The sequence below is a fragment of the Anguilla rostrata genome, chromosome 9 (assembly GCF_018555375.3).
Source record: "Anguilla rostrata isolate EN2019 chromosome 9, ASM1855537v3, whole genome shotgun sequence".
NCBI lineage: Eukaryota > Metazoa > Chordata > Actinopteri > Anguilliformes > Anguillidae > Anguilla > Anguilla rostrata.
In genome coordinates this window covers 42,890,753-42,916,940 of record NC_057941.1, presented here as the reverse complement: position 1 = coordinate 42,916,940, position 26,188 = coordinate 42,890,753, and the positions used below count along the sequence as shown (strand labels likewise).

At 43.9% G+C, this 26,188-nt stretch overlaps 1 protein-coding gene across 1 annotated transcript in view; it reads left to right on the top strand.

Moving 5' to 3' along the window:
* Positions 1-22,982, top strand: part of specc1 (sperm antigen with calponin homology and coiled-coil domains 1) — an 88,118-nt gene extending 65,136 nt beyond the window's left edge. Inside the window, exons 12-14 of the mRNA XM_064349542.1 lie at positions 14,248-14,364; positions 16,520-16,579; positions 22,342-22,982. Of these exons, the coding sequence (XP_064205612.1) occupies positions 14,248-14,364; positions 16,520-16,579; positions 22,342-22,431 (267 nt within the window). The 3' untranslated portion in view covers positions 22,432-22,982. The remainder of the gene's footprint in view (positions 1-14,247; positions 14,365-16,519; positions 16,580-22,341) is intronic.
* The last annotated feature ends 3,206 nt before the right edge of the window (positions 22,983-26,188 follow it).

Sequence of the window (26,188 nt, the reverse complement as noted above, 5' to 3'; positions counted from 1 at the left end):
CAGGGCAGTCAGGGCAGTCAGGGCTGCAGTCAGGGCTGTCAGGGCTGCAGTCAGGGCTGCAGTCAGGGCTGTCAGGGCTGCGGTCAGGGCAGTCAGGGCTGCAGTCAGGGCAGTCAGGGCTGCAGTCAGGGCAGTCAGGGCTGCAGTCAGGGCAGTCAGGGCTGCAGTCAGGGCTGCAGTCAGGGCTGTCAGGGCTGCAGTCAGGGCTGTCAGGGCTGCAGTCAGGGCAGTCAGGGCTGCAGTCAGGGCAGTCAGGGCTGCAGTCAGGGCAGTCAGGGCTGCAGTCAGTTGCTGTTAAGGAGCCCGGGACTGCGGAAGACTGCCGAGCCGAGAACAGACATGCCCCCGGGCAACCCCCCCGCACCCCCTCGCCACGCAAGGGGGGGGGGGTTACCTTCTCAGTACAAGCCGTGCAATCGCGCTTAATATCAGCTGTGAAAGGTCAGGGCGGACATGGCAGGCTTGTTTGGGGGCGGGGGGCGGTGGGGTTGTCTTTGTCTTCAGGACAGCATCCTTGCAAGCTCGGAGGACTAGTGCTCATTAAGATTGGGACTGGACAGCCCTGTCTTACAGTGGCTCTACAAAAAGACAGGGAGGTGTACCCTGAAGTGTCACCAGCAGTTCTTCAGACTCACCTGTTACCCAGTTCTTGTGTTCCTTCCATACTCCCTATTTAACTACAGGAGTTTAAAAAACTGTTCTGTCTGCAGTACAGAAATGTCCTACGTCTCAGATCTTTAATGCATTTTTGAGGCATCAGTCATCAGACTGCAAGGTTTTTGGCTGCAGTGGTGTGGAAGCTGAACTTTGAATGTTATGAATATGGGTTCAAGTATCTGCTCTGTTTTTAAGGAATTTCTGCAGACGCCCTGCAAGGCCACAGGCACCGTTTCCACTTTGCTTATTAGATGCAGTTACAGTTAAGGTAATGGAAGTGCAGGAGAATACCATTGGCTGTTATTTACCATAACAGGAGAAGGGGTGTTTACGCCTATCATCTCTCTGCTGCTTGGATAATCAACTCAGACAACTTGACAAGAAAAACAAAACATATTATGCAATAGACACTACATGGCCAAAAGTATGTGGACACCTGACATCCAATATCTCATCCAAAATTATGGACGTTAATTTGGAGTTGGTCCACCCTCTGCTGCTATATCGTCCTCTACTCTTCTGGGAAGGCTTTATACTCGATGTTGGAGCATTGCTGCAGGGATTTGCTTCCATTCAGCCAGAAGACCATTAGTGAGTTCGGGCACTGATTGGGTAATTAGGCCGGGCTCGCATTTGGCTTTCCAACCACATCATTCTTGACCAAACCATTTCGATATGGACCTCACTGTGTGCCCGGGAGGCATTGTCATGCTGAAACAGGAAAGGACCTTCCGCAAACCACTGAGGAAGCACAGAATCATCTAGAATGTGATTTTATGTTGTAGCATTAAGATTTGACTTCACTGGATCTAAGGGGCCAAGCCCAAACCATGAATAACAGCCCCAGACCAAGGCGTGTCCACATACTTTTGGTCATATGTAGTGTATTTCCTCTTCACTACACATGACACATGGGTGGGTGGATCACTAGACTGGCTAAGTTTTTAAACCCTAAGGGGTAAGTATTAGCCAAGCCTTTTCGCTCCTCTCGTTTAAACACGATGACGGGAAACAGGCTCATATATTCTACTCATCAGCCTAAATGGAGCCATGTTGGGTAGATTTTCAGACGTCACTTCTTCACGAGCGGCTTGGGGATAATTTCGGTGCCATTAATTATACGGCAATTCCACTCTAATGAGACCTTTAGTGCAACTGTACACTAATTAAACTGTAATGACAACCATTTATGAAAAATGCCCCCGCCCTAATACTACAAGGCATTGTTCACTCTGGACTCTGTCGGCAACTGAGGACAATATATCCTGTTTGGCAGTCACCAGCACTGCACAGCAAGATATATTGCTGTAGCTTTCCATTCTTTCTCGCTTTATTAGCAATCTGTCAAAATAAATGCATGTTTATTGTCATCCACCATTTCTCTGTGGTGGACCATATTGTACAATAAGAAATGCAATCAAGCTGATCCTCACTCACACTGTATGTCTCTGTGGCTCCAAAATGATAATAGTCATTACACAGTGCATTGTACAAATAAGAATAAACTCTCACAGAGTGTATGTGGTTCCTGTGTTAATTCAACTCTAACAGAGTACATGTGAGTCCAACAGGAGCCATATATACTCTGTAAGAGTTCGCTTAGCAATGTACATTTTACTCTGCACATATACATGAACCTGAAGATTGTGTGTTGTGTTTCTGATTATGCAACAAGCTAACTTCTGTAGCGCGTATTGTACATAGTATACATTTTTTTTTTTACATTTTTTAAAATTTCTTGCATTTATCCCTCTTATCCAGAGTAACTTATACAAATTTTTACAGTCTCCATTTATACAGCTGGACATATACTGAAGCAATTTAGTGTTCTGCTTGGGAATCAAACCCGTAACCTTCACTGTAGGTTACAAGCCCAGTCCCTTGCTTTTTTTTATAATACACTGCCAACCCCTTCTTCCTATGAAACAGTTCAAATTTTTAAAAAACTTCACACATGGGTTCAATTGCATTGTCTCTCGTAACCAAGCAGTACACCATGAGTAGTCAACATAGTGTAGATCAAATTTTGCATATCAGTTGTCTAAATGTACAGTTACCGGCAGGGTTGAATGTAGCTGGACATGGGGTGAATGTCAAATAAGGTTTTCAAAAGGGAAAAAAAAAGTAAAACTAAAGTCATTGAACATGTATTTTTGAAGTCCAAGTGAATGTCCTCTGTGTATTCATTATGGTTTCACCATACAAAATTCCACTCCACATTGTCACCAGAAAATTCTGATGATTCACTGATAACGATATGTCTGCTTACTTTTAGAAGTTTGTATATTGATAAAAAAGAAAATTGCGTCACAACCGAAGCCATTTAGATAGCATCTTCAGAAATGTTCTGTTTGCAACAAAAGAAAGGTTATCATGAGACAGCATATAGCCTTATAATACAGCCTTGGACCCCACGCAAATGTAGCCATGCGTGGTTATTTTAATTAAGCTAAACATATGGGACATTATATGTCATATCTTGTATCATATCGTTACAAAACGTTTTTGTATGGTACTGTATTTGATGTTCTGATATTCCCTTAAATTACTGATCAACTCTAGCTACTCTATCACACTGTAATAGCCACTGTGTAATAGCTATGTAGTACCAGTGACTGCCACCTGCTAGAGAGAGAGCAGTTATTACAATGTCAGACCTGCTATGAGATCCACAGGTCTGTCTAGAGCAGGCGTAAGAGTCGGTTGGGATGGCCAGCCTAATGAATACTGATGCTGTTATTATGAGCTTCCCCCCCCCCCGCAGGCCGTGAGCCCTGTTCAGGGCAGGCTTAACCTTAATTAATCTCCGCCTCATTTGGAGTCGCATGCCATCCCAATAATCCGGTTAGCGGAATCGATGAGCCAGCCTCTCAAACGGGAAAAGCCTCTCGCCCGCGACAGCGGTAGCCGCGGGGCAACGCGGGCGCTGGCTCGCACGCGGGGCTCCGACCCGTCGATCCGCCCGCGCGCGGGTCCTGGGGACGAGGAGCGCCGCGGTAAACAACGGGGGGAGATTGACGAGCGTACCCTCAGGTGGCCGCGTTGTTGCCACGGCGATGCTGATGTGCGCCAAGCAACCGCGCAGCCCTTATGTACGGGGGGGGGGAAAGGGGGAGATCAGGTTATGGGATGTTCACCAAAAGCTGAAGGGACAGAGAAGCGCTAAGCCTCATCCATATTTCAGAGTCTCTGAACCAAATTGCACTGCATCCAGGTGTGCCAGCGTCTGAACGACAGCTGATGGGTTTATGACACCTTCCTGATGAGTTTTCCTCTCCCCCTGTGCTGACAGTGCAATCGATTCGCTCCTAGGCCTTTCTTCAGACTCCAGGATCTTTGCATGCGAGACATCACGCAATGAATGTGCTATGTCAGTCCCGGTGGACCTGGCAACCCATCAGCTTGAGTCAGCCGGGAAAAGCAGTGGCCCCTGCCAGCATTTCTCCAGCAAATTAAATGGTGATTATGGAAATTCTGAAGAAAAAAAAAAGAAAAGAAAGAAAAAATGGCAACCCGCCTGAATCCAGCCAGCCGTGCAAAATGTTAAATTGCCGTTTTCATAATCTTTTAAATAAAGACTTCATACAAAAGGCAGGTGTCAAAATGAATGGCATGCAGTGAAAAATATTAATAGACTCGAACAAAATGTGGCGTCCTGTATGATTTTAACAGAGCCACATTATATCACTTTTTAAAAATGGCATCCATCCAAACTTACGTAGTTGGCAAACGTTACGCCTGAGTTAAAAAGAAGATTGGGGCTTCAATTTAGTCCATAGGCTATATATTTTATATAGTTACTGACACAATAGTAGGAGTGTGGCAGTTTCCAAAAGTTTGATAGATACACCAGATAGATCTACTCAGTGCAGTCCCCACTGATAGTCTCCATCTGTTTAGGACTTCCATGCAGTGTCACCATGACATCCCCATCAAAGGATGCTTATCATTTCAAACATTAAAAGATTCAAAAATCTGTAAATAGCAAATTAGCATGCTTTGGCTTCCCTTGTATTTTTATACCCACTTTGATGTGCTTATTTGAGTCATCTAGTTTTGCTGTTGACCAGAAAAACAATGTTTTCGCAAGCTGAAAACAATGAGGAAAGCAAACAACCTGAGGGGCATTCATTCATTGGATGATTCAGCTGGCTCTATCTGTGGTGAGAACACATCCGCCCAGGTCTGTTTTGCTTTCAGATTCTCTCTGTGAAGCGAACACAAACGGGGCTGAGGAGGGCCATCTAGACCCCCAGTGGTTTGAGGAAGTGGGAGGGGCGGTGGTGATAGTTGGGGGGGGGGGGGGCTTCAACCCTGTGTCACCATGTTGACAACAGCGGGGGCCAGGATGTGCGCTTCAAACAGTGAGGACGCACATTCTGCGTGGCCTTTGCCTGCACCCACCCCCCCCCACCCCCACCCCCACCCCCACCTCCAGGTCAGACGGCGGGAAATCAGTCCTGGGAAAAATTCACAAAGATCAATGTAGCATTAACACAGGGTGGGTCGCCATGGCGACGCTATGGCGACCGGGACCCAAGCTTGCACAGGCTCCAGTGAAGAATCCAGGGACACCTGGGTTTGTATTCATAAGAGCGCTGGTCTAGGATCAGTTCTAGGATCACATGCTTTATGAATGCAGGCCCTCGATGGCAAAGTGCACCTGCAAGTGTGTGTGCTCAGAGAGGAAGAGGCTGGTTTGTATTCAGTGAACCTCTGCCCTACATTTAGACTGCAAACCTTGCTTTTGTCCTTTGCAGACACGGCCTGGAAAGTTAATTTGTTGACTGGTGAACTCACCAAACCAACACTTAATAGTTATGAACTAAAGTTAGGGGTTGAATTTTGATTGAAACTAGGCCAATGTGTGTACGCATATCTCACAGGGCTTATTACAGGCGAGGAGGAAGGAACAGGTAGGCTAAGCGTGTTGTAATTCTTAAACTTCTTTTTGTCTTTGTCATTTTAGTTTGATGTTTTAGTTTATTGTTTTCGCCCGGAACCTGTGAGGCGGAAGGGTGAAGCTGTTCGTTTATTTGATTTCGTGCTGGTGCGGGTGCGCTCTCTCTCTCTCTCTTTGCGGCAAATGACGGTGTTTACTGGAACTGCCGCATCTCCCTCCCAGAGGCTATATTCCGGTATATCAAGGTGCAAATAGCATTCAAATCAAGACTGCACACCTCTAAGCAGCTCTTACAGAGCACACATGGTCCCTGCTGTTAGAGTCGAATTAACACTGGCTATTTTACCGCGTGGTCAAACGCAGACAGGCCCGCTGTTGTGCAGGACTCCACGCTGTGTTCCGGCTTCTGTGTCAGCCTGAACACGGTTCTCATATTCAGGGGGCAGTTTGCAGAAGTGTGATATATTTGACACGCACGTTCACTGCCTACTGCCTACGCATCCACTTCCCTGCGTCTCACACCTGTAAAATTTGACAAATAGGGCTTAGTTTCAAGAAGGTCCAAAGCACTCTACAGCAAGTAATAAAGCAGGAAATGGAAAAATAATTAAAAAGTCTTAATTGATAAAGGCTTTTAATTATTTTTCCATTTCCTCTTTTATTACTTTCCGCAGAGTGCTTTGGACCTTCTTGGAAGTGAACTCTATTTGCCGTCTTGCGCAATTTTCTGATATTTTGACATACTTTGTTACGTCCTTTTTTTTGATTGGTCTTTTGTTCCCATTTTCAAAGAGTGCCTTCGTGTAATGTGTTGTCCTTCGGTTGTTTATCCTCTGGAGCACCCAGTGGCGATCTTACACAACAAAGCATATACAGTACTGCATGCGTGAGTCTGTATATACTGTATCCTGTAATTAAATTCCATTTACGACAGGATTGCTGATGAACGTGTGCATGTATTGCATTTGTAGCAAAAGCTGTGGCACCCCAGCTGACCTGTGGCTGGAAGTTTTGAGAGATTTGTGGTTTCGTACGATGAAACAATCACTGCAACCCGGGTTGTGAAACACAGCTGTTCTCATGTGACCCAGCAAAAGGTCTCTCTGCATGGGGGGGGGTGGGGGGGGGGATATGTTAATTCCTCATGGGGTTTTTTTTTTCTTTCATAATCCCTTTCACACACACGTCCGATGGTAAACTGACAAGCACGTCCTTTCGTTTGTACTAAAGAGATTGTATATGGAAAAGCGATTGTCTGATAACCAGACAGTTCTTGGGTTCCCAGCGATTGTTAACAGTTCCCTATTTTGTTTTGGGAGAGAGCTGACTGGACGTGCTTTCGGCGTGACTCAGCCCGAGGGGGCCGTCTCCCCCCCCCCTCTCTCAGTTGATGCGGTGTCTGATTTCGCTCCGCACCCTGAAACTGCGCCCCGGTTCCCCTCCTGCTTGCGGGGGGAGAGACGCACGCGGAGGGCTGGAAGCTGAGCGGTCAGCGCGGGCCCCCGTGGAGTCTCCTACAGAGGGCCCCGTCTGCCTGTGCGTCTGTCGCCGGGAGGCCGCCGCCCCTTTCCTCCGCGCTTCGTCCTCCGAACCGGCCTGTGGGTCCGGTCCCCTCTCACCGCCGGCCTCTGGAGGGGAAGTAGCCGTCTGGTAACGTGATAAAGTGGAACGCCGTCAGGGTTTATAGCGCCGAGAGGATGGAAGTGGATTTCCAGGCAGGGATGTTTTTGGGAGTGCATTTATCACCAGGAGGGGGACTCGAAAATGGAATTCTAATAGGAATCGCTTTTTATGGCCACTTAATATAATGGAACTGGACACGTGGGGACTGAGAACAGAGCCAAAGAGAGGGCTAAATCTCAACCCAGACTTAGACCAACTGTGCCGGTGCATAGACACAGACTGTATAGCAGTAGTAACCAGCCGTGTTCCTGGAGATCTACCATCCTGTAGGTTTTCATTTCCACCCTAATTTGGCACACCTGATTCTACTAATTAGCAGCTCAATTAAGTCTCTAGCAGTTGAATGAGGAGCGCTTTGTTAGGGTTGGAGTGAAAACTTACAGGATGGTAGTTCTCCAGGAACAGGGTTGGTTACCACTGATGCATGGGGTTGGACATGGCGTGAGAAGATCTGGGATTCTGGAGCTTATAACGAAAAGATTAAAGTTTATGAAATAATCATTTGGAAGAGTGAAAGAAGATAAATAACATTTTATTTTCTAAACTTTTTCTCAACACTTGAAACTTTAGCGGTGTTTGGGGAAACTTTCGGATGTTTGCACCACTTGACCAGCCAGCAATAACAAATAGCTGAACATGTACAGCAAACATTGCAAGATCAAAGCCAAAGAAAATGAGATAAGGATGGATGAAGCTTTATTTTCTCTTAAAAGAATGTGCCTGGAATGACTCCCGAATGCTTCTAAAGTCTGAAATAATTTGTAGTAAGGAGGCATTTTCATATATTCCCCGCATGGCCACCACACCTATGAGCCCATTCAATTTTAAAGAGGCATTAGGCATTGCCTGCCAAAGTCTACCTGCCAAATTTGACACACGTAACGTATGGTTTTGGAGCGACATGCACTGTTGAAAATTCTGCTGTGCAATATGGTATCCAAGTGATTTGGCCGAACAAGTAGTGCGACCCTATGACGGTCAAATGAACTGTAATGTGCTGTTGAGGCTTGTGCCTTTATCGATTGAGCCAGGGAGGAGACTTGCGGGGTCGTTTTATGCACACTTTTGACATAATACATCCGACCAAACAGCCATTTTCATTCTTTTATTTCTTCGATTAACTACCGCAAGTGCCTTCCGAAATGACGCTCACTGATGGTTTGAGCTTTTAAACAGAACTCGGTCCAATTAAAGTCTGTGGTGGTAGTGAAATTTTGTAATGTGCAGTAATGGCCCTGGGCGTATGGTGATGTTTTTTTAATGTAGCCTCCCGGCAAGGCAGGGAAACGGCCACGCTTAGTTGTTGTTGAGGCGATTCACAGACCGCACAAAGGGAGAACCCTCCCGAAGAAACGAAGAAAGCAGCGAGCTCTGCTTCTCTCAGGCTCGGTTGCTACGGGCGACCAGGCGTTTCCTGTCGCTCGCCCGCTCTGTTTGCCTTTGAGAGTTCGGTCCCATTGCTGGTCCTGGCTGCTGTTGTTTTAGCGCGCACAGTTCCCACCCCCCCCACCCCCCCCCCCACCCCCAAGTCCAGGCCCACCAGAACGTATCAGCATCGCTCCCGAGCAGCTGCTCCCCCCACCCCCAAAACCCACCCCCACCCCCCACCTCACGCCACCGCCACTCGTGCACATGCAGCACAGCCCGAAACTGAGCAGTGCGCAGTGCAGATCCGTCGCATGCCGTTGCCGTGGAATCAGGTCGAAGCTGGCCCGCTCAGCCGTGGCATGTGGAGAATGCCCTGATGCATGACTGTGCAGGCCTCTGTCTTTCCCCCAAGGCTCAAAAGCCATGAATCATCTGTGAAACGGCGCTGGAGGCCTCTTCATTTCATCTAACTTTTAGATCCACTGCTGAATTTTTGCCATAAGTTAATTGCCAATGAAGTGTTTTTTATTTTATCACTAATCTACCAGCCGTTTGAACAATCTGTGCAGTGCTCTTGATGGATTAGCCTACTGTGAGAGAAACACAAGAAACACAAAAACTATTTCTGAAGGAAGTTTTGGCTCAAGAGTAATCTGTATAATTACTAATTAGCCTACTCTGTACGAGAGTGGAGATTATACTTTTGTCTAACTATTAAAATGAGCTTAAATTAGCCCTTAAACAATGCTGAGTGCTTATCCTGTGGGAGAAAGATAGTCATTAAGCATTAATGTTTATCCAAAAGTGTCCCATTGTGCAAAAAAATAGACCAGTATCATCAGTTTCCCGTACTACAATCAAGATTAATCAACATGATTAACTTATAATCATAATGATTAACTCAACTTTAAAAAAAAGTCTACTGTGTTTTTCTATGACTTGTTTTGGCCCTTTTCATAAATTAGGGTGCTTATGCCAGAGTGTGTAAAGAGTCATGCATTATGCAAAAAGGCCTTCTGGTTTTATCCAAGAAGGGCCACTTGAATGAGCTTCAGTGACTGTGCTGTTGATTGACTGTTTCAGTAACACGTTGGACAAAATAAGAACATTTGTGTTAGTTCAGCTCTAACAGTGTAGAGTCCACACTGGCTACAAGGTTCCTCTACTAGTGTAAAATGCACTCTGTCAGAGTGGATGTTGCACTGCGCACTGTGCCATGGGTCCTTCTCTTCCTCTGCTGCCCTAATTTATGGGCCTGCTCCACGGGGGGGGCCGGCAGAGGGTGGGGCGGGGGGCCTGCAGCACCCTTCCGTCTCTTTGGTCTCTCATCTTTACAGTATCACAATGGAACTGGTTCTCACTGTGAGTCATTGGCAGACACGCTGCCTCTCTGGGCCTCTGATGTCATCCTTTAACCGTTCGGCTGCTGGTGGATATTTTTTTCTTCAGCCGAGGGCACCGGTTTGTTTCTCTGGCATTAGGAGACCGGGGGAAATTCCGCACCGAGGGAAGAAACCGACTAACGGTGATCGGTTTATGACGGGATAAGTGAGCTGGAACAGGGAAATGGCCCTTCTGTGAAAAATAAACCGAGAGACGAAGACCATTTCCCTCATGAGCCGCGGCTGTTTACGGAAGTGCCCGTCGGAGTCGCACCTCCAGCTGTGACCGTACTCCGGGCCGGTTATCCTTCGATAGATGTCCCCGCCCCGCCTCTGTCCGGGATGTTTTTCCCCCCCCTCTCAATGGGAACGTGAACTCCGAGGGCTCCCCCTCTGAGGCCTTTGTTTTTGCAGGTTGTCACAGAGGGCCTTTTAAAGTGATGTCAGACACGCCCGCTGTGCACACAGATGGCCCGTCGTCGCGGTCACAGTCTCCCGAAGCGAAGGCCCCGTTTTTTCCTTTTTTCGATTTTATTCATGTAGCGCTTTCGATAGAGACGCTGTCACAAAGACGCCTTGCAGCGGGAATACGGAAGAAAATTGGGCAAAAAATCCAGGCCTGAATCCCCAGAGAGTGAGGTAAAAAAAAAAAAACTCCACAATGGGAAGAAAAACACAATTGAGCTGCACTGGGACCTTTCGCCCCTCTGACAGTGGTTCTGCTCATGGGTTGGTCTTCCAGTGGAGGGGTTCCAGTGGTTGTGCAGTGGGAGGAGATTCATTCCTCCTAACCAGATTGGCAGCCTGCACAGGAGTAAACAGGGCGATCATAAGCTTTTGTTTCGTCAGTTTGCCTGGCCCCCATATTCCATTGGGAGCAGGAGAAGTGATGACAGACAAGCACGCACACACACCTACACACACACACCTACACAAGCGCACACACACCTACACACATACACAGAATTACACACACACACATACACACACACAAGCGTGCACGCACGCACACATACACACACACACACACACAGAAGCACGCACCCACACAAGCAAACACACAGAAGCGCGCACGCACACACACATAGCTTTCCCTTTTACAGCCCCCTGGTTGCACCCCTGCTGATGGCAAATCAAAAGAAACACAGAGGTGGCTGGCCACTTCTGCCCCCCTTACTCCCCCCCCCTCCTCACAGGAGAAATGTGTCTGGCTGGGTTTCCTATCCCCAACATTCTGGCAGCACATGTGAGGGACTCGGAGGGACACAGGAAATGGTCCGCGTCCAGCGGGGACCGCGAGAGTGAAGTCGGGTCACGGAGAGGGGCCCCTCTGTCACATCATGGCCTGGGGCCGCGATCCCGCTGGAGGGGGCGCGCTCGCGGTCCTGACGCGCCCGCGCGGGGGGGGCGGGGGGGGGCTCCTAAAATACCCCGCTGCTGTTCCTGCGTACGCGGCGCGGCGCGCGTCCCGCCGCAGAGGGGAACCCTGGGGGATAACATCTGAGGAACGTGCGTTCTGATACGTTCACGGGACAAAGGGCGGGTCGTTTTGGGGACGTAAACAACAGCCCCTTATTTACGTGCTGAACTTCAGAAGGAAATATTCAATATGGAAAGATAGAAAGCATTTACTTGTGTGGTCTTCCATGCTATCAATGTGTCATTTACACGCATTTCCTCTTTTGGTTTTAAAACTTTTTTTTTTTCTTTACTGACTCAGAAGACAGATCTCTTGATCGCTCGATCAAAACAGTCATATGCTCAAATCTGTCTTTCATCATAGTCATCGTGTTCGCAACCATTTAGTTAATATTTCTTAAATCCTCTATAAGAACAATCTGTAGGTGTATTTATGCCTCAATATTTTTTAAGTTTGGAGTCCAAAAAGTCCCACTGTGGAGCAGTACCAAAAACATATGATACTGATTCTATGTCCCCCTGACAAAATCGACACTTTGGAGATTGCTCAATACCCCACATGTTTAACATTTGTTTTGTGGCTGAAACCACAATACATTTAGCTGAAATGTTCATAAAGGATTCAATGGTTTTTTTATTTATAATTCCATATATCAAATTCCCAGGGAGGAGTATATCAAACAGCTGGTCCCATTTATATAGAATTCTATATGGTTCATCAAATATACCTTTGGTTTTTAAGTAAAAACAATACATTTCTTTCTGCTTATATTTTAATTTATTGTTGTTTATGTTGGGCCTGCAGGCCATTAATATCTTAGAAGCTGAAGCACATTTCCTTTTCCATTTCTGTGGCAGGGATGCTAGCACTTGACTATAGCTCTGCATTCAACCAACCGGTCCACTCTTTGCTCATTTTTATATGGCATAAGCGTACCTTCTTCATTTGAAATATCATTCACAAATATAATTCTTTTGTCAAACATTTGTTTCATAAATATTGGTTTATTACCTATTACTATATTTGTATTGAACCATATAATCTGTTGAGATATTTCATCTATATTTTTCTGTGGGATGTTGTTGGAATTGTAACCAGCTTTGTATGGATTCGTTTAGAAATTGAGACAATTCAAAAAGCATGTTTAATGTTCTTAAACCATTAAAAGTGGATAAAATCAAGCTGTAAAAAGGCAAAAAGGCCATCCATAAACAAGGGATGGGCTCATTTAAGTAACCTGTTACAAAACAAATCAGGATTTGAACAAAAGTTTCCTATTAGCCATGATTTCAGAGAGATTTCATATTTTTTTATTCAGTAATTGTATACCTCCAAATTCATATTCACTGTACAAGTATGTTCATCTTGTTTTCCATTCTTGATTAAATTAATGTTTTTCAATTCACAGAGTAAAAAAAAAAGTCTGGACTGAATAAAGACAAAAATAGATATATACACTCCCCTGGATGATTCCAAATGCCTGGAAAGAGGACCATTGTTTATTATTCTACATTTAGCATTGCTGTAAATAACTTTTACCCATTTTATTAAGGAAGGCCCAAAATAAACATTACAAAAAAACATTTAAAGAATGTTTCTCCTCCCCAATTTGCGGTCGCCAACTGTGGCTGTGGAATCACACCCCTAGAAGTGTGTGCACTCCTCCTGTGCTCACTTTTTACAGCTCTGCAGGACAACAAATAGCTATGAGGGAGGGAAGTCAGTCTCTCACTGATCACTGGTAGCACATGGTAGTCCTGAAGTTGACAAGAACGTCAGCAGGATTAACCAAACGACACTAGCCAATTGCAACCCACCCTATCCCTTGTGGAATTAGGCTGACTGTGACCTTCCGTTGGCCTCTCGGTCAAAGCTCATACCTAAATTCATAAGGCTGTTTGCGTTCATTACAACTGCGACTTTACCAACTGAGCCACTCGGAAGCACCAGACACTGAATGCATTTTCAAGTGGAATATGTGCATATTTTATCATCTGGACATAATTTTGTCTTGATTAAGTGTTTGTTGAAGTGCAAGGAACATCGTTAGCTCATTTATTTATTTATTTATTTATTCATTTTAAAATAATTTCAGTGCTTTTGGGTGGGGGATCACCGTAATTGTGAAATATCTGCAGGCGCAGTCTTAAGATGCATGTCGTGCACAAGCCAAATTTAATTCAGTCAGTGAAGACCCTCTCATCTAGTCGGCTTAAAGAAATCCTTTAGAAAAATACTCGTGGGATAGGAAATGTGACCCTGAATATTGAGTGGGTAGACCACTTCTGTGTGCAGATAGAATTTCTTTCATTTTCAGTTGCACGCTTGTCGAGTCTTGTTATTCTATTTTTGTGCAAATTTTCTACTAGAGGCATGTTTTTTTTGTAGAAAAACATGGAACACATGGATCCTCGAAAATACATTGTTTGGGGATTGCAATTCATGTGCTCGCAAAGGGGATACACATAGTAGAACTGGATAGATAATTCAGAACAATGAGCAAATGTGATCAGGAGTGATTAGTTGCTTAGCAGTTGTTTAGCACACACAAAATGATTAATTATTAACATTAATACTGTTATTACAATTGCAACAGCATTCCCATGCAATAGTGTCTCTTCGTTGCAAACTTTAAATTGTATCCACACAAATCGCAGAGTTACGTTTCGGTTGTTTGCCTGCGATAACATTGTTATCGGCTAGCGGCTAGTAGCACCACACAGCGATCCACTCTGTTTGCCATCCAGTGGCTTGACCAGTTCAGAAGGAGAAGGGGTTCATGAGCTCTGAGTGCTGCTTATCAGGCCTGCCTGTTTCCCTCTGCTTCCCTGCAGAACATTGACGTGACCAACTTCAGCAGTAGCTGGAGTGACGGCCTGGCGTTCTGTGCCCTCCTGCATACCTACCTGCCCGCGCACATCCCCTACCAGGAGCTCATCAGCCAGGACAAGGTACAGTAGCACTGCAGCCTGACATGCGTACACTCACATACACATGCACACACATATGCACACACACACACAACACACATATACACACACACACACACATACACACACACATACACTCACATACACATACACTCACATATGCACACACATACACACACATACACTCACATACACATACACTCACATATGCACACACATACACACACACATATACTCACACACACACATACACACACACACATGCACACGCACACAATCACACACACACATACACGCACGCACGCACAAACACACACACACGCACACACACTTAGAGGCTTGCAATGTACAAGCACATACACAGTTATTATTCCTATAGAGATGGAGTATGTGCAAAAGGAGTTGAGGAGTTGTACAGCTCACTGTTTTACTTCCTTATGCAGAGGATAAGCAGACATCCTTTATTTCTGTTGATGGAGAAGTGCATGAAACAGAAATGACATTTAATCTCACTGAGATGTAATTCTAGCTCAGCAGAAGACATTTGTGGAAATATGATATGAGATTGGATAGAATTTTTACTATTATGTAATATGTTCTTTATGCCATATTCAATTATGAAACGTTACTTTGTGGAACTTATTTTATTAATCATGAATAAGGCTGGGTGTTTGCAGGGAAAATATTGGCTAAAGTCATGGAGCAGTCACGGCAAAGTTGATGAAAATTACGGAGAAGTGAAAAAACAGCATCAGAAATCACGGAGTGTTATAAAAAAAACCTTCATTTATTAAAATAATTAATGTGCAGCAGTGGGAAATGATTGAAATAACATGCTCAGCTGCAGCAACAGTAAAAGGGGTTGAAGTTTCAGAACAATCAGCGGGCAGTTGCCGCTAGGAACAAATTCAAGTAAAATGACGATTAACACTTTTTAATGAAGTTAACACCTTCAGTTTTAATTCCAGTTTCCACCGGGTGTATATGTTTTAATTTGAACAGCTTGCTAACTCTACAGTTGAACAGAAAGATACATTTTGTATGTGTTTGGTTTTGACATGCCTGATATTTATACGTGTGACATTGCATTGACTTAGCAGGCATTCTGCTCTCCAGAGTGACTTACAGAAGTAAATAACATCAGTGTTACTTTCAGGAATACAAAAGTGCGATATCACCAAGAGGGCACAAAAGGCCCTAACATTATAATCAATAAGTGTTAAAAGAGTCTCAGAAGATGGGTAGGATCTCCACCACCGGGGGGCCAGAACAGACAGGACACCTGATTGGGAAGTTCAGGTGTGCCAGGCGGAGGGACCAGGCACAGAACACAGAGGCTTGGCTGGTGTGCTGACGCTGCAACGCAGTGGTACCTTTACCTGCCCAATAGGTTAGCACCAACAGTTTGAATTTAATTCAAGCCAATATTGTCAGCCAATCGAAAGAGATTAGAAGGGGAGCGATGTGGCCAAGGGTGAGCAGGTTGTACAGTAGATGAGGCAGTGAGGAAGACCAGTGAGGAGGTGGTTGCAGTAGTCCAGTGGTTCTCAACCTCGGTCCTGGGGGCCCACTGTGTATGCTGGCTTTCGTTCCAACCACAATTGCAATCTCATAAGTTTAACAAGCTGTTCATTTTTCTTAATTAGGTGTTTTTCATGTTAAGAGGAATTATTTACCCTCTTAAGCCACATTATTTAAGAAATTTCTATGCATGGCATGAAGAATAAAATCCCATTGTGCTATTGTGTTGCTTGACAGACATGAACAGACATTCAGACAGCAAGCGAGCAAAAGATATCCGAACACAGCAACCTTGGCTCTGTGTTTATGCAGCGAGATGTGCAAAGACACAGTACTTACTTCATGGGTATTGAGGTTTCTCCATCGAAACAACAAAGCAAGACTGCTCTATGAATTATTTATTTATTTATTCGTATAGTGCGGTTTCAATTAAATTGCAATGGAGGTCCACTGCTGCCATAGGCACTCTTCTGAAACAGCGTGTGTTCCCTAACCAGTGCAGGAACTTTACAGCTCCTTGGAATAACTTGGGTTTCTTTGCCATGGTCAGATGTTTGTTACTCCTCGGTGGCTGACGGTATTGGTCTGCTGCAGAAACAGGACCAGTCAGAGGCACATGCCTGATTTCTAATGCAAACTGTTTATCTCCCCACAGAATAGGAACTTAACCCTGGCCTTTCAAGCAGCCGAGAGTGTGGGCATCAAGCCTTCCCTGGTGAGTCCTGCTACAGGCAGACATGGGCCTGTATTTACTCAGGGTTTATCTGTGACCTTCACTGACAAGAAAATGCTAGTTTTACACTTTTTCTTCGCACACTCTGTTTGGCGAGAGTTTGTATGTGAAGAAAAAATAACGAGGACCCACAGCGCCCTGGGGTGACAGAGTTATCTCCGGCTTTTGTTCCAATCGCGATTGACTGAATTTATCAATAATTAAGACCAAACCTTGACGGTGCATGCTCATTTGTATTCATCAAGCCCTGACAATGTTATGAGTTTGGATGCAGCTTTATTTTAGAAACAGGAACGTGTTCGTCACCGATTCAGATTTCGGCTCCCCGATGTTTGGCCAATGTAAACACTTTTTTTTTTTTTTTTAAAGATGTTTAAATATTTAAGATTCCAGTTTCCAAAAAGACATGTTTGTAGCTTCACACCTCCCATGCAAAGGACCTCACGGTTTGGGAGAGGGGCTGCTCAGTTTTTGTGCAAACACGCGCTGTAGAGCAGTTGGGGCTCGGTCCAGATGGGCCGATCCCCGTTCCATTCACACTCCAGAGTTCATGGGAACGGACTTTAATGCTGTAAGAGCAGGGCACCGGGCTCGTTCACAGCTCTTTAAAATCTGTGTGTCCCGGCTCCCTGGTGAGATACACCAGCACACAGGGGGAAACATTCCCCATGGCTGAACTGCGCATCCAGACCTGCTAAAGCAATCACTCATCTGTTTAAGCACCGGGCAAGAGGCTACCCGGCAGGAATAGGACAGACGTTTTATAGACATGCGCAAGCTGTTTTACTGCTTACAGTGAGAGGTTAAGGCTCTGGACAAGGCCTGTGTTTACTGGGAAATGCTATCTTGAGGTTTTATTGAAAATGTTGTTGTCTGTTTTAGACTTCGGTGCAGTAGAGAATACTGGCAGACTTCCAGCTCAGGCCTTGTTTTTTTTTTGCTTTGTTTTTTAGTTAGTTTATTTTTTTCAATGAAATGTTGCTTTTTTTTTCCTTGGGAATGTGGAGCTTGAGAGAGGATGGAAAACTACAATTAACGGGGAGAGAGGTCAGAGGTCACCGGCTCACAGTGGTCAGGCTCCAGCCAGCAGCCATATTTAAAATGATGGTGGCAGTCAGGTGTCTGCTATTGTAGCACACACACACACCTCTGTAATAGATTCACTTAATGTAGCACACACACACACACCTCTGTAATATCAGACTCACCTAATGTAGCACACACACCTCTGTAATATCAGACTCACCTAATGTAGCAAACACACACCTCTGTAATATCAGACTCACCTAATGTAGCACACACACACACACCTCTGTAATATCAGACTCACCTAATGTAGCACACACACCTCTGTAATATCAGACTCACCTAATGTAGCACACACACTGTAATATCAGACTCACCTAATGTAGCACACCTCTGTAATATCAGACTCACCTAATGTAGCACACACACACACCTCCGTAATATCAGACTCACCTAATGTAGCACACCTCTGTAATATCAGACTCACCTAATGTAGCACACACACCTGTAATATCAGACTCACCTAATGTAGCACACACACACACCTCTGTAATATCAGACTCACCTAATGTAGCACACACACACACACCTCTGTAATATCAGACTCACCTAATGTAGCACACACACACACCTCTGTAATATCAGACTCACCTAATGTAGCACACACACACACACACCTCTGTAATATCAGACTCACCTAATGTAGCACACACACACACCTCTGTAATATCAGACTCACCTAATGTAGCACACACACACCTCTGTAATATCAGACTCACCTAATGTAGCACACACACCTCTGTAATATCAGACTCACCTAATGTAGCAGACACACACACCTCTGTTCTGTCAAACTCAGTTACAGGATTATTATTATTACAAGATTGGGTGTGAATATAATAATATACTGAATGGTATTTATATTACATACAGGTCAGTCCATAGGCCCAGTATTTGGGCCAGGGTGCTGTTTTTTTGTTTTTTTTTTCAAACCAGTTACTACATATGATGACTTCATTTAAGATTATGTTATTTTGTGTAATTACTGTTGGTCCCCTAAAATTGGGATATGATGTATAAGAAGAGCTGTAATTCCTACAAGTATCAGCTGATATGGATGTAAACACCCTCAAATTAAAGCTGACACTCTGTACTTCACCCTCATATTTATTTTTTAATTTCAAATCCAATTTTGCTGGAGTACAGAGCCTAAACACCAAAAAAATGTGAAATTGTGTCCCTGTCCTGATTATTATATTTAAATAAAGACAGAACAAAAATGATTCAACTTGCAAATTAACTAATTTAAATGCCTCACATTGCATTTTGATTCATACAGTATGCTAATATCTGCACATATCCAGACTATGACTGTTGAAGTGAATGGGAAACAGCTCATTAACACGGCAATCTGTGACAGACACAGCATTGCAAAATAAACGCACACAAATCCCACAGTGTGAAGAATGAACCACAGAGAAGCGATATACTAAAATAAGTGTTCTGCCTGAGAATCTAGAGTAATGCATCTTGCATGGTGCAATTTGATCTTTATTTCTCACCTACATGCTATCGGTATGTATGAATGAATGAATGCACAAATAGGCAGAATTTTCACTGCCTTCAATACATCATTCATTCCCGCATCGTAGAGCTGCCCATTGGATGTCCTGAGCTGCCCTGTCACCCCTCATTACTGCTGCCCTATTTTCCTCCAGTCCGTTTGTTTATTGAGCTGGTTTTTTCCACAAACCACCGTTTTCTAGGAGTTCGGTTTGATAACCTTTTAAGGGGTCGGGGAAGGAATGTCCAGTCTTTTCCAAAGTTAGCTCAATTAATAAGGTCTGATATACATTACGTTGTGTAATGCTGTGTAAAAACACAAGATGAGCCCAGAGGAGTCACAAGAGGCCACAGAGCTGCAGTAACACCAGTTCACACGGCTCCCTGGAGAGACGCGTGATTCACAGTCTGCTTGCTGGTAGTCTGTGAAAGGATTCAATTAAATTAGGTTTCAGATTTTTGTCTTTAAAATCCTCTGACTTCCAAGACCGGCTTCTCTTTATTTATTTTGCTGTAATTATTCCTGGCCTGTGTTTACTGTTTGCTGAAACTTTTCCAGGAATAAATGATCTTGTCTTACCAGGGAACAGTTGAGCATGGACAGGATATCTCAGGTCTAATAAAGTACTTAGATGCAGACTTGCCATTGCTTGAAGAGGGAGCAGCTGGTGTGTGTGTGAGGTGTGTGCGTGTGCATGTGCGTGCGTGTGCATGTGTGTGTGTGTGTGTGTGTGTGTGTGTGTATTTGTGTTTGTGTATATGTGCGTGTGAGTAAAATACTGTAAACATGATAGTAAATATTTGCTTCAGATAAGAGTTTACAGACCCTTCTATGTTTACATACAATTAAATAATATTGTTTTCATGTTAGATTGTATGAAGAAATAGCCAGGCCATTTAGTACACTTGTGCATTAGAACAAACATTCTGAGGCAGGGAGAGAGTTGAAACCTTGCCTCTCATTCCCAAAAAAGCTCCCAAAACTCCTGGTTTAACACTAATGTACACAGAATGGAGGGAGATACCCATGGGGATAACTTTCATTGGCTTTCATCAGCTGGAAAAAGAGCACGAGAAGAGACCTTTGATTCAGGAAGTTTCCAAATCCTGTTCCTGCTTGCTTGCTCGCCTCTCCCCTCTCTCCACCTCCTCTGCCTTCCCTCCTCTCCTCTCCTCTCCTTTTTCCCTCCTTCATTTCTTTTATTCTTTCTCTATTGTCTCCTCTGCTTTATGTCCTCTCAGCACTCTTTCCTCTTCTCTGCTCTATCCCTCCTCTCTCCTCTCTCCATTCTGCATCTGTTTTTATCAGGCTGTCCGAGCAGCTCTGGTAACAGTGTCCAGGGAGACCTGATCTAGGGTCCACATCACATGTAGGGCTCTGCAATCCATGTGTATACCCAGGAGAGATCACTCGTCATGGGTCTAGTAGTTTAACTGTGTCACTAGTGTTAGTGGGAACGTGCGTCTGCTTTTATTCTGAGCATTAAGACACTTTCTTCAGTTAAATGGTTCTGGAGTCCAGTTGGATTGATCAACCGGACTGATCAATCAGACTGATTGGTTCTGGCTGGGATAAGCGTAAGCACTATGCACAGTCATTACCACACTAGTCAGAGGGGAGACGCACTCAGCCCATGACGTCATTCAACCTGCCGAGTGTCAAGCCTGGTGACAGTTGAGCTAGAAAGTTTTTTTGTTTTTTTAAATAAAAAAAATAGTCAGACTCATAAAGAGACTGATGTCTTAGTGACTGTTGCATTATGGAGGCTGATCTGAGTCATTATACTGTTTCGCAGCACCTCAGGGACTCACGGCGAGCTGTTTATTTGCTTACGTGACGCACCGGCTTTCTAACTTCTGACGCTTGGTCACGAACAACAATCCGGGCGAAAACATCCAAGCGAAACGCACTGAAAGTATGCACTGCCCTTTGTTGACAGAGATTGGCAAATTTCACAAACTCACCGCCCTGCGCGCTATACGCAGCTGAAAAGTCACGCGGAGGAATACGCAAGGTCAGGAAATCCGCGTCAAAAACGCTCTATTTATTTAATGAAAGAAGCTTTTGATTATTTGCTTTTTTTTCTTCTTTTTTTTTTTTGTAATACGAACTCGTGTTTTAACTAGTCAACTGGTGAAACAAGGACATATACTATATACTTAAAATATACTACAGTTTAATTTATTGATTTGTACTCGGTCGTGACTCATGGATGCGTTGTGCAAGAAACAGGCTGCTCTGTGAAATACGTACAGTAGTGTAAGTGAGTTTCCTTGAACTAGCCTAATAAAACGTGTTTATTAAGTTTTGGTTTATCGGTTTGCATTTTTTCCATACTCTGTGGTCCTGATGCTTTTATACCTTTGTTCCAGGTGTGAATTAACATTAGTTTTTTTCCACAGCATTTTATGCCAAAAAAGTGAACGTGAAAAGCACGAATCTGCCTATTTCAACCTTTCTTGCTGATTGAATTGGTAGTTTGGCCTGCTTCTGTCTTACATTAGATGATCTGCACAAATAAAAAAAACATTAAAATAAACATTTAAATCAATGATTTAAATGTTTTTCAGGCTCATTTTTGACCTCCTGTTACACACTGTTCTGAAGTTAATACCTAGTTCTGCATGTGAAATGCCCATTTAAGAACACCGCTATCACAGTATTTGATGATTTTTTGTTAATCACTCAGATATTCCTGAATTAAACTATCCTTAGTTGTTTGAAAATAATCTAATTGATTGGCAATGTCTGGCTATATTTTTAGTGGTGCTCCAAAACTTGAAGCAACAGTGTTTGCAAAGGCAAAGGGGTAGTTTTTCCTTCATTTCTGAGGCATGACATCAACGTCATTTTGCTGAATTTCGCTTTTCTCTGGGTCGCAATTACATTGTGTATTACCAAGAAAAACACTGCATCACTCAGTTAAATTGCAAGTGCTAAGTCACATTGGCTTTAATATGGGAACTGCTACAGCTGTGTAATTTATATTCACACTGTTAACGTGGACTACATTTTTTGTTTTGCTTTGTTTTTACTTTATGACTGCGAATAAATGTTCCTTACGTGTTAACGCTCTCCTCTTTTGTATGCGTGTGCGCGCGTGTGTCTGCGTGCACGTACACCTGCGTGCCTGTGCGTGTGTGCGTGTGTGCAGGATATCAGTGAGATGATGCACACGGACAGGCCGGACTGGCAGAGCGTCATGCAGTATGTCTCCCAGATCTACAAGTATTTTGAGACCTGACCAGAGGAGGAGTGCACAAGCACAGCTGCACTTTGAGCCCAGACTGTAAGACCCCCGCGACCTCCGACCTCTGACCCATCCTCCAGCTCACCTTCATCTCCTGTTCTCTCAATCCTTTTTGGAAGCTTGCGTTCCGTTTGAGTTCTTAGGGTTACGATATTTTTTTTGCACACGTGATTTACCAACAGTCAACAATAAGAGACTTTGAGTTGAAATACTTAATACAGCATAAACAACACTAGCTCCACACACACACAAAAAAAACATTTTATGCTACTCACTATTTTGTGGAAATATGAAGACATTGTGTTTCCAGTGTTTGAACACTAACCCAGCTTCACTGATCGTCTCTCACGAGAAAAAAATATATTTATTTATACAACATATTGTATTGTTCCAGAATGTTTCAAATTATTCTGCTATGAATGATGCAGGTCCTGAATATCAGTTTTTTTTTGTATTTGCTTTTGAGTTTTTGGCTTGAGAAGTTAAAGCCACTACTGGACTTCAGATGGGATTGTTGATAATAAAGGCTTTTGTCCAACATCAAAGTTGTACTGTTTGTGCTTAATTACACAATGGCCGTGGGGTACAGATTACCGTAAATTTATTTCAGGACTGCTTGGTGGCTCTCTCAGGAAGTGCCACATGTGGTGCTGGAGTGAGCGCCACGGTCTCTAAATGACTCTGGGGATATACAGGAGGGATCGGCGGGGATAGCAGTGTTCATTCCTCAAGCGATCTCTGTTGGTCGTCCAGGCAGCCGTGTATGATTGGGTCTCCACCAATCTGCGCATACGCAGCTTGTGGCTGAGATGTGAAAAGAAGCAGCTGGCTCCCTCCGCGTGGTTCTGAGTAGAACTGCAAGTTGTCTTCACCCTCCCGAGCCGGCAGCAAGGGGTGAATTTAAGGACACTTGTACATAGATCCCAAATTGGACATTCCAAATTCAAGTGGGATTGGAGATGCCAGTTTTTTTTTTTATAAAAGAAAAAAATTTTATTTAAAGTACTCAGGAGCTTTACATTCCTTATGCTGCCTATGGCTATTGACTGCTTGCTTCTGCTGTGCATGATCATATACAACACACTTGTTATTCTTCCCTGTTAAAGTGTGGTGGTGGGTTTAAATTACAGTTTTTTTTCCTTTTCAACAAAGTTAATCATAATCCAAGAGGTGTGTGTTACTAATACTCACAGTAAATATGTTTTGTAAAGATTCTTTCATTTACAAGATATTGCACCTCTATTCACCCATTTTTTTCTAAATGTAAAGACAGTTTGCTTTCAAACATCTCCTTTTTGTTCCATATTGTTTCTTTATTTCCTGATTGAGACTGCTGCCCTAAACCTACCCCTTCCCTACCTGTGCAACTTCCTGTGTCAGTTAGACAGAGTGCACAGTACTACTGCAAGTGCTTTGGAAGCCAGCAGCTGTGCCTGTTCACTACGTCCACCACCAAAGCTACGCTTACTGAGCTAGAGGACTGCACATCTAACACAGGTTTTACTTTAACCAGAGCAGGTGCTATTGTACTCTGGCAAGGAATAGTCTTATGTCTGAAACCCTTCTTCCCTGCATGGGCCACACTAAAGCCAATTCTGTGTGGCAATGTAGAACTCCCTAGCCCTGTTGGCCAGTCATGTTTTTACTTGTTGTAAGGACTTTTACGCATAATCACACTTTGCATGTTGCATGTTTTTCCAGCATAATGTGTCTGGCTGTGAAGTTTGTGGATTTCATTCTCAATTAAGACAGATAATACTGAACAAGATGGGATAGAATAGGTGTTTTAGCCTGATACTTATCGCTTGGATGAAGTTTCTCCAGGGAGTTTAGCTGGGAGAGTCACATCGATTTTATTTGTGTAGCGCTTTTTACAGAAAACTGTCACAGAGTCGCTTTATAGAGTAGCAGAAAAAGAGTGAAAACCAGGCCTGAACCCCCAAATAGCAAGCACAGGAGGCAAAAGACTTACCAGCGAGGAAAAAAACTATCAAACTATGGTGAGAAAAAACTCCTCGATGGGAAGAAATCTCGGAAGGAACCCGGCTATGGAGGGGGAGCCCATCCTCCACTGGCCAGCCTGGTGTACAGTAGGGGTAGAATGAATGTAACAACAATGTAATGAGGGATTTGTCACAACAAATAAGTTGGGCTGAGCAGGTTACTGTTGAGGTAATTAACTAGCTGGAAAAGTTGAAGGGAAATAGTGTGCAGTTTAGAGGGTCAGGGCGATGGATCTGGAACTCCAGGCTGCACCAAGGTGTGGGCACGAACCGGGGGGAGGAAGAGTGAAAGGGGGCTCGTTATACATAATAAGCCAAGACAGGCTGAGAGCCACCCCCTGGGGTAAGTGATAAGAGTTAAATTTGTGTCTATTGTGGGAGACCAGGGACTGGTTTCAGAGCGAGATGATCATCTCGTTAGAGGTCTGTGTCGTGATGGTTGAGGGAATCTAACTCGTCTCTCTCAAGCACACAGAAATCTGCAGCGCAACAGGCGGCCACTTCCTTAATTACAGGATGAAGGTGTCACCTCCCCGAGCAAGAGGAGGACTTGCAGAGAACAGAAGTGGGAGATGAAGAACTGGATTTTAATGGCAGCAATTTAAAAACCGCTCTTTCTTGGGTGCTGTGTGCTGAATTGGTTCTTTTGTTCTTTCCCTGTGTGCAACAACCTCGTTTTGGACCAGTTTCTGTTTATATTCTGTCCTTTTTAATAACTTTAAGTACCACAGAGAAGTTATACAGGGTGGCTTCCTGCATCTTGGGTGAGCCTGCCTGTTTCCCAGTTTGGATTGTGAAAGCTACCTCTTTCTGGTTTTTATTTATTGTATGCCATATACTCCACACAAAGACACACACAGTTGTTAGCATTTTCCATTAGTTAGGAGCCCATTATCACTCACATATTTCAGGTCTAAAGAAAGTCATAAAAGTCATGCAAGTTCATCGGCTCAGTTACAGCAAGATCAAAGCTCACCACTGCCATACTGTCCCAGTATATTTTACCGTATTATCAATTTAGTTTTTTTTTTCATCAACGTAAAGAAAAAGTAAATCTCTTTACCCTGCCAACCTCTCCAAGGAGTAAAACTAGCTAAGTTAAAAAAAAAAGCTTGAGCACTCATATGTAATTACATGTAAAAATATTTATGAAAGAACTGGGAAAACTGAGAGAGACTGAAGTCTCCATGGTGCAAGTGCCTTCCCTGAGACATTCACCATGAAAAATCTATTCACTGAACAAAAACTGAAAATACACAGGGCCATGATTTTGCATCCCGGCAGTAATTAAAATGTGGGGCATTCAAAATGAAGGATTGCCGCTAGCACCCTTTGTGACCATCTGTGGTAGGGCTGTAAAGAACAGGAAGGGCTTGTTGATAGCTACGGGTACATCATGTGTGCTATTCACCATTTCTCTCATAGGTCATCCAAAATCGAACACAAACACTGATTCTTACCGTTTCGTTAGTTCCTAAATGTAACCCTAAGGCGAACCCAGCCCCTACACTGTGTTCTTAACCACAGCCCTGATTCTAACCATAAAAACCATTTCTAGCCCTGGAAGTCATGTCAGATATCTTATTTGCTTAATACGATGGATGAAAAACTTTTTAAATATCAATTTAATAAACCAAATTCAAGGAAATGTGTTTGAAGTCATTTATTTAAATTATGTATTTCATACAAACAATCTCAAAATACAGAAGGCTATTGTCTTATGTCCCAAATGTGGAAAAAAATCATCC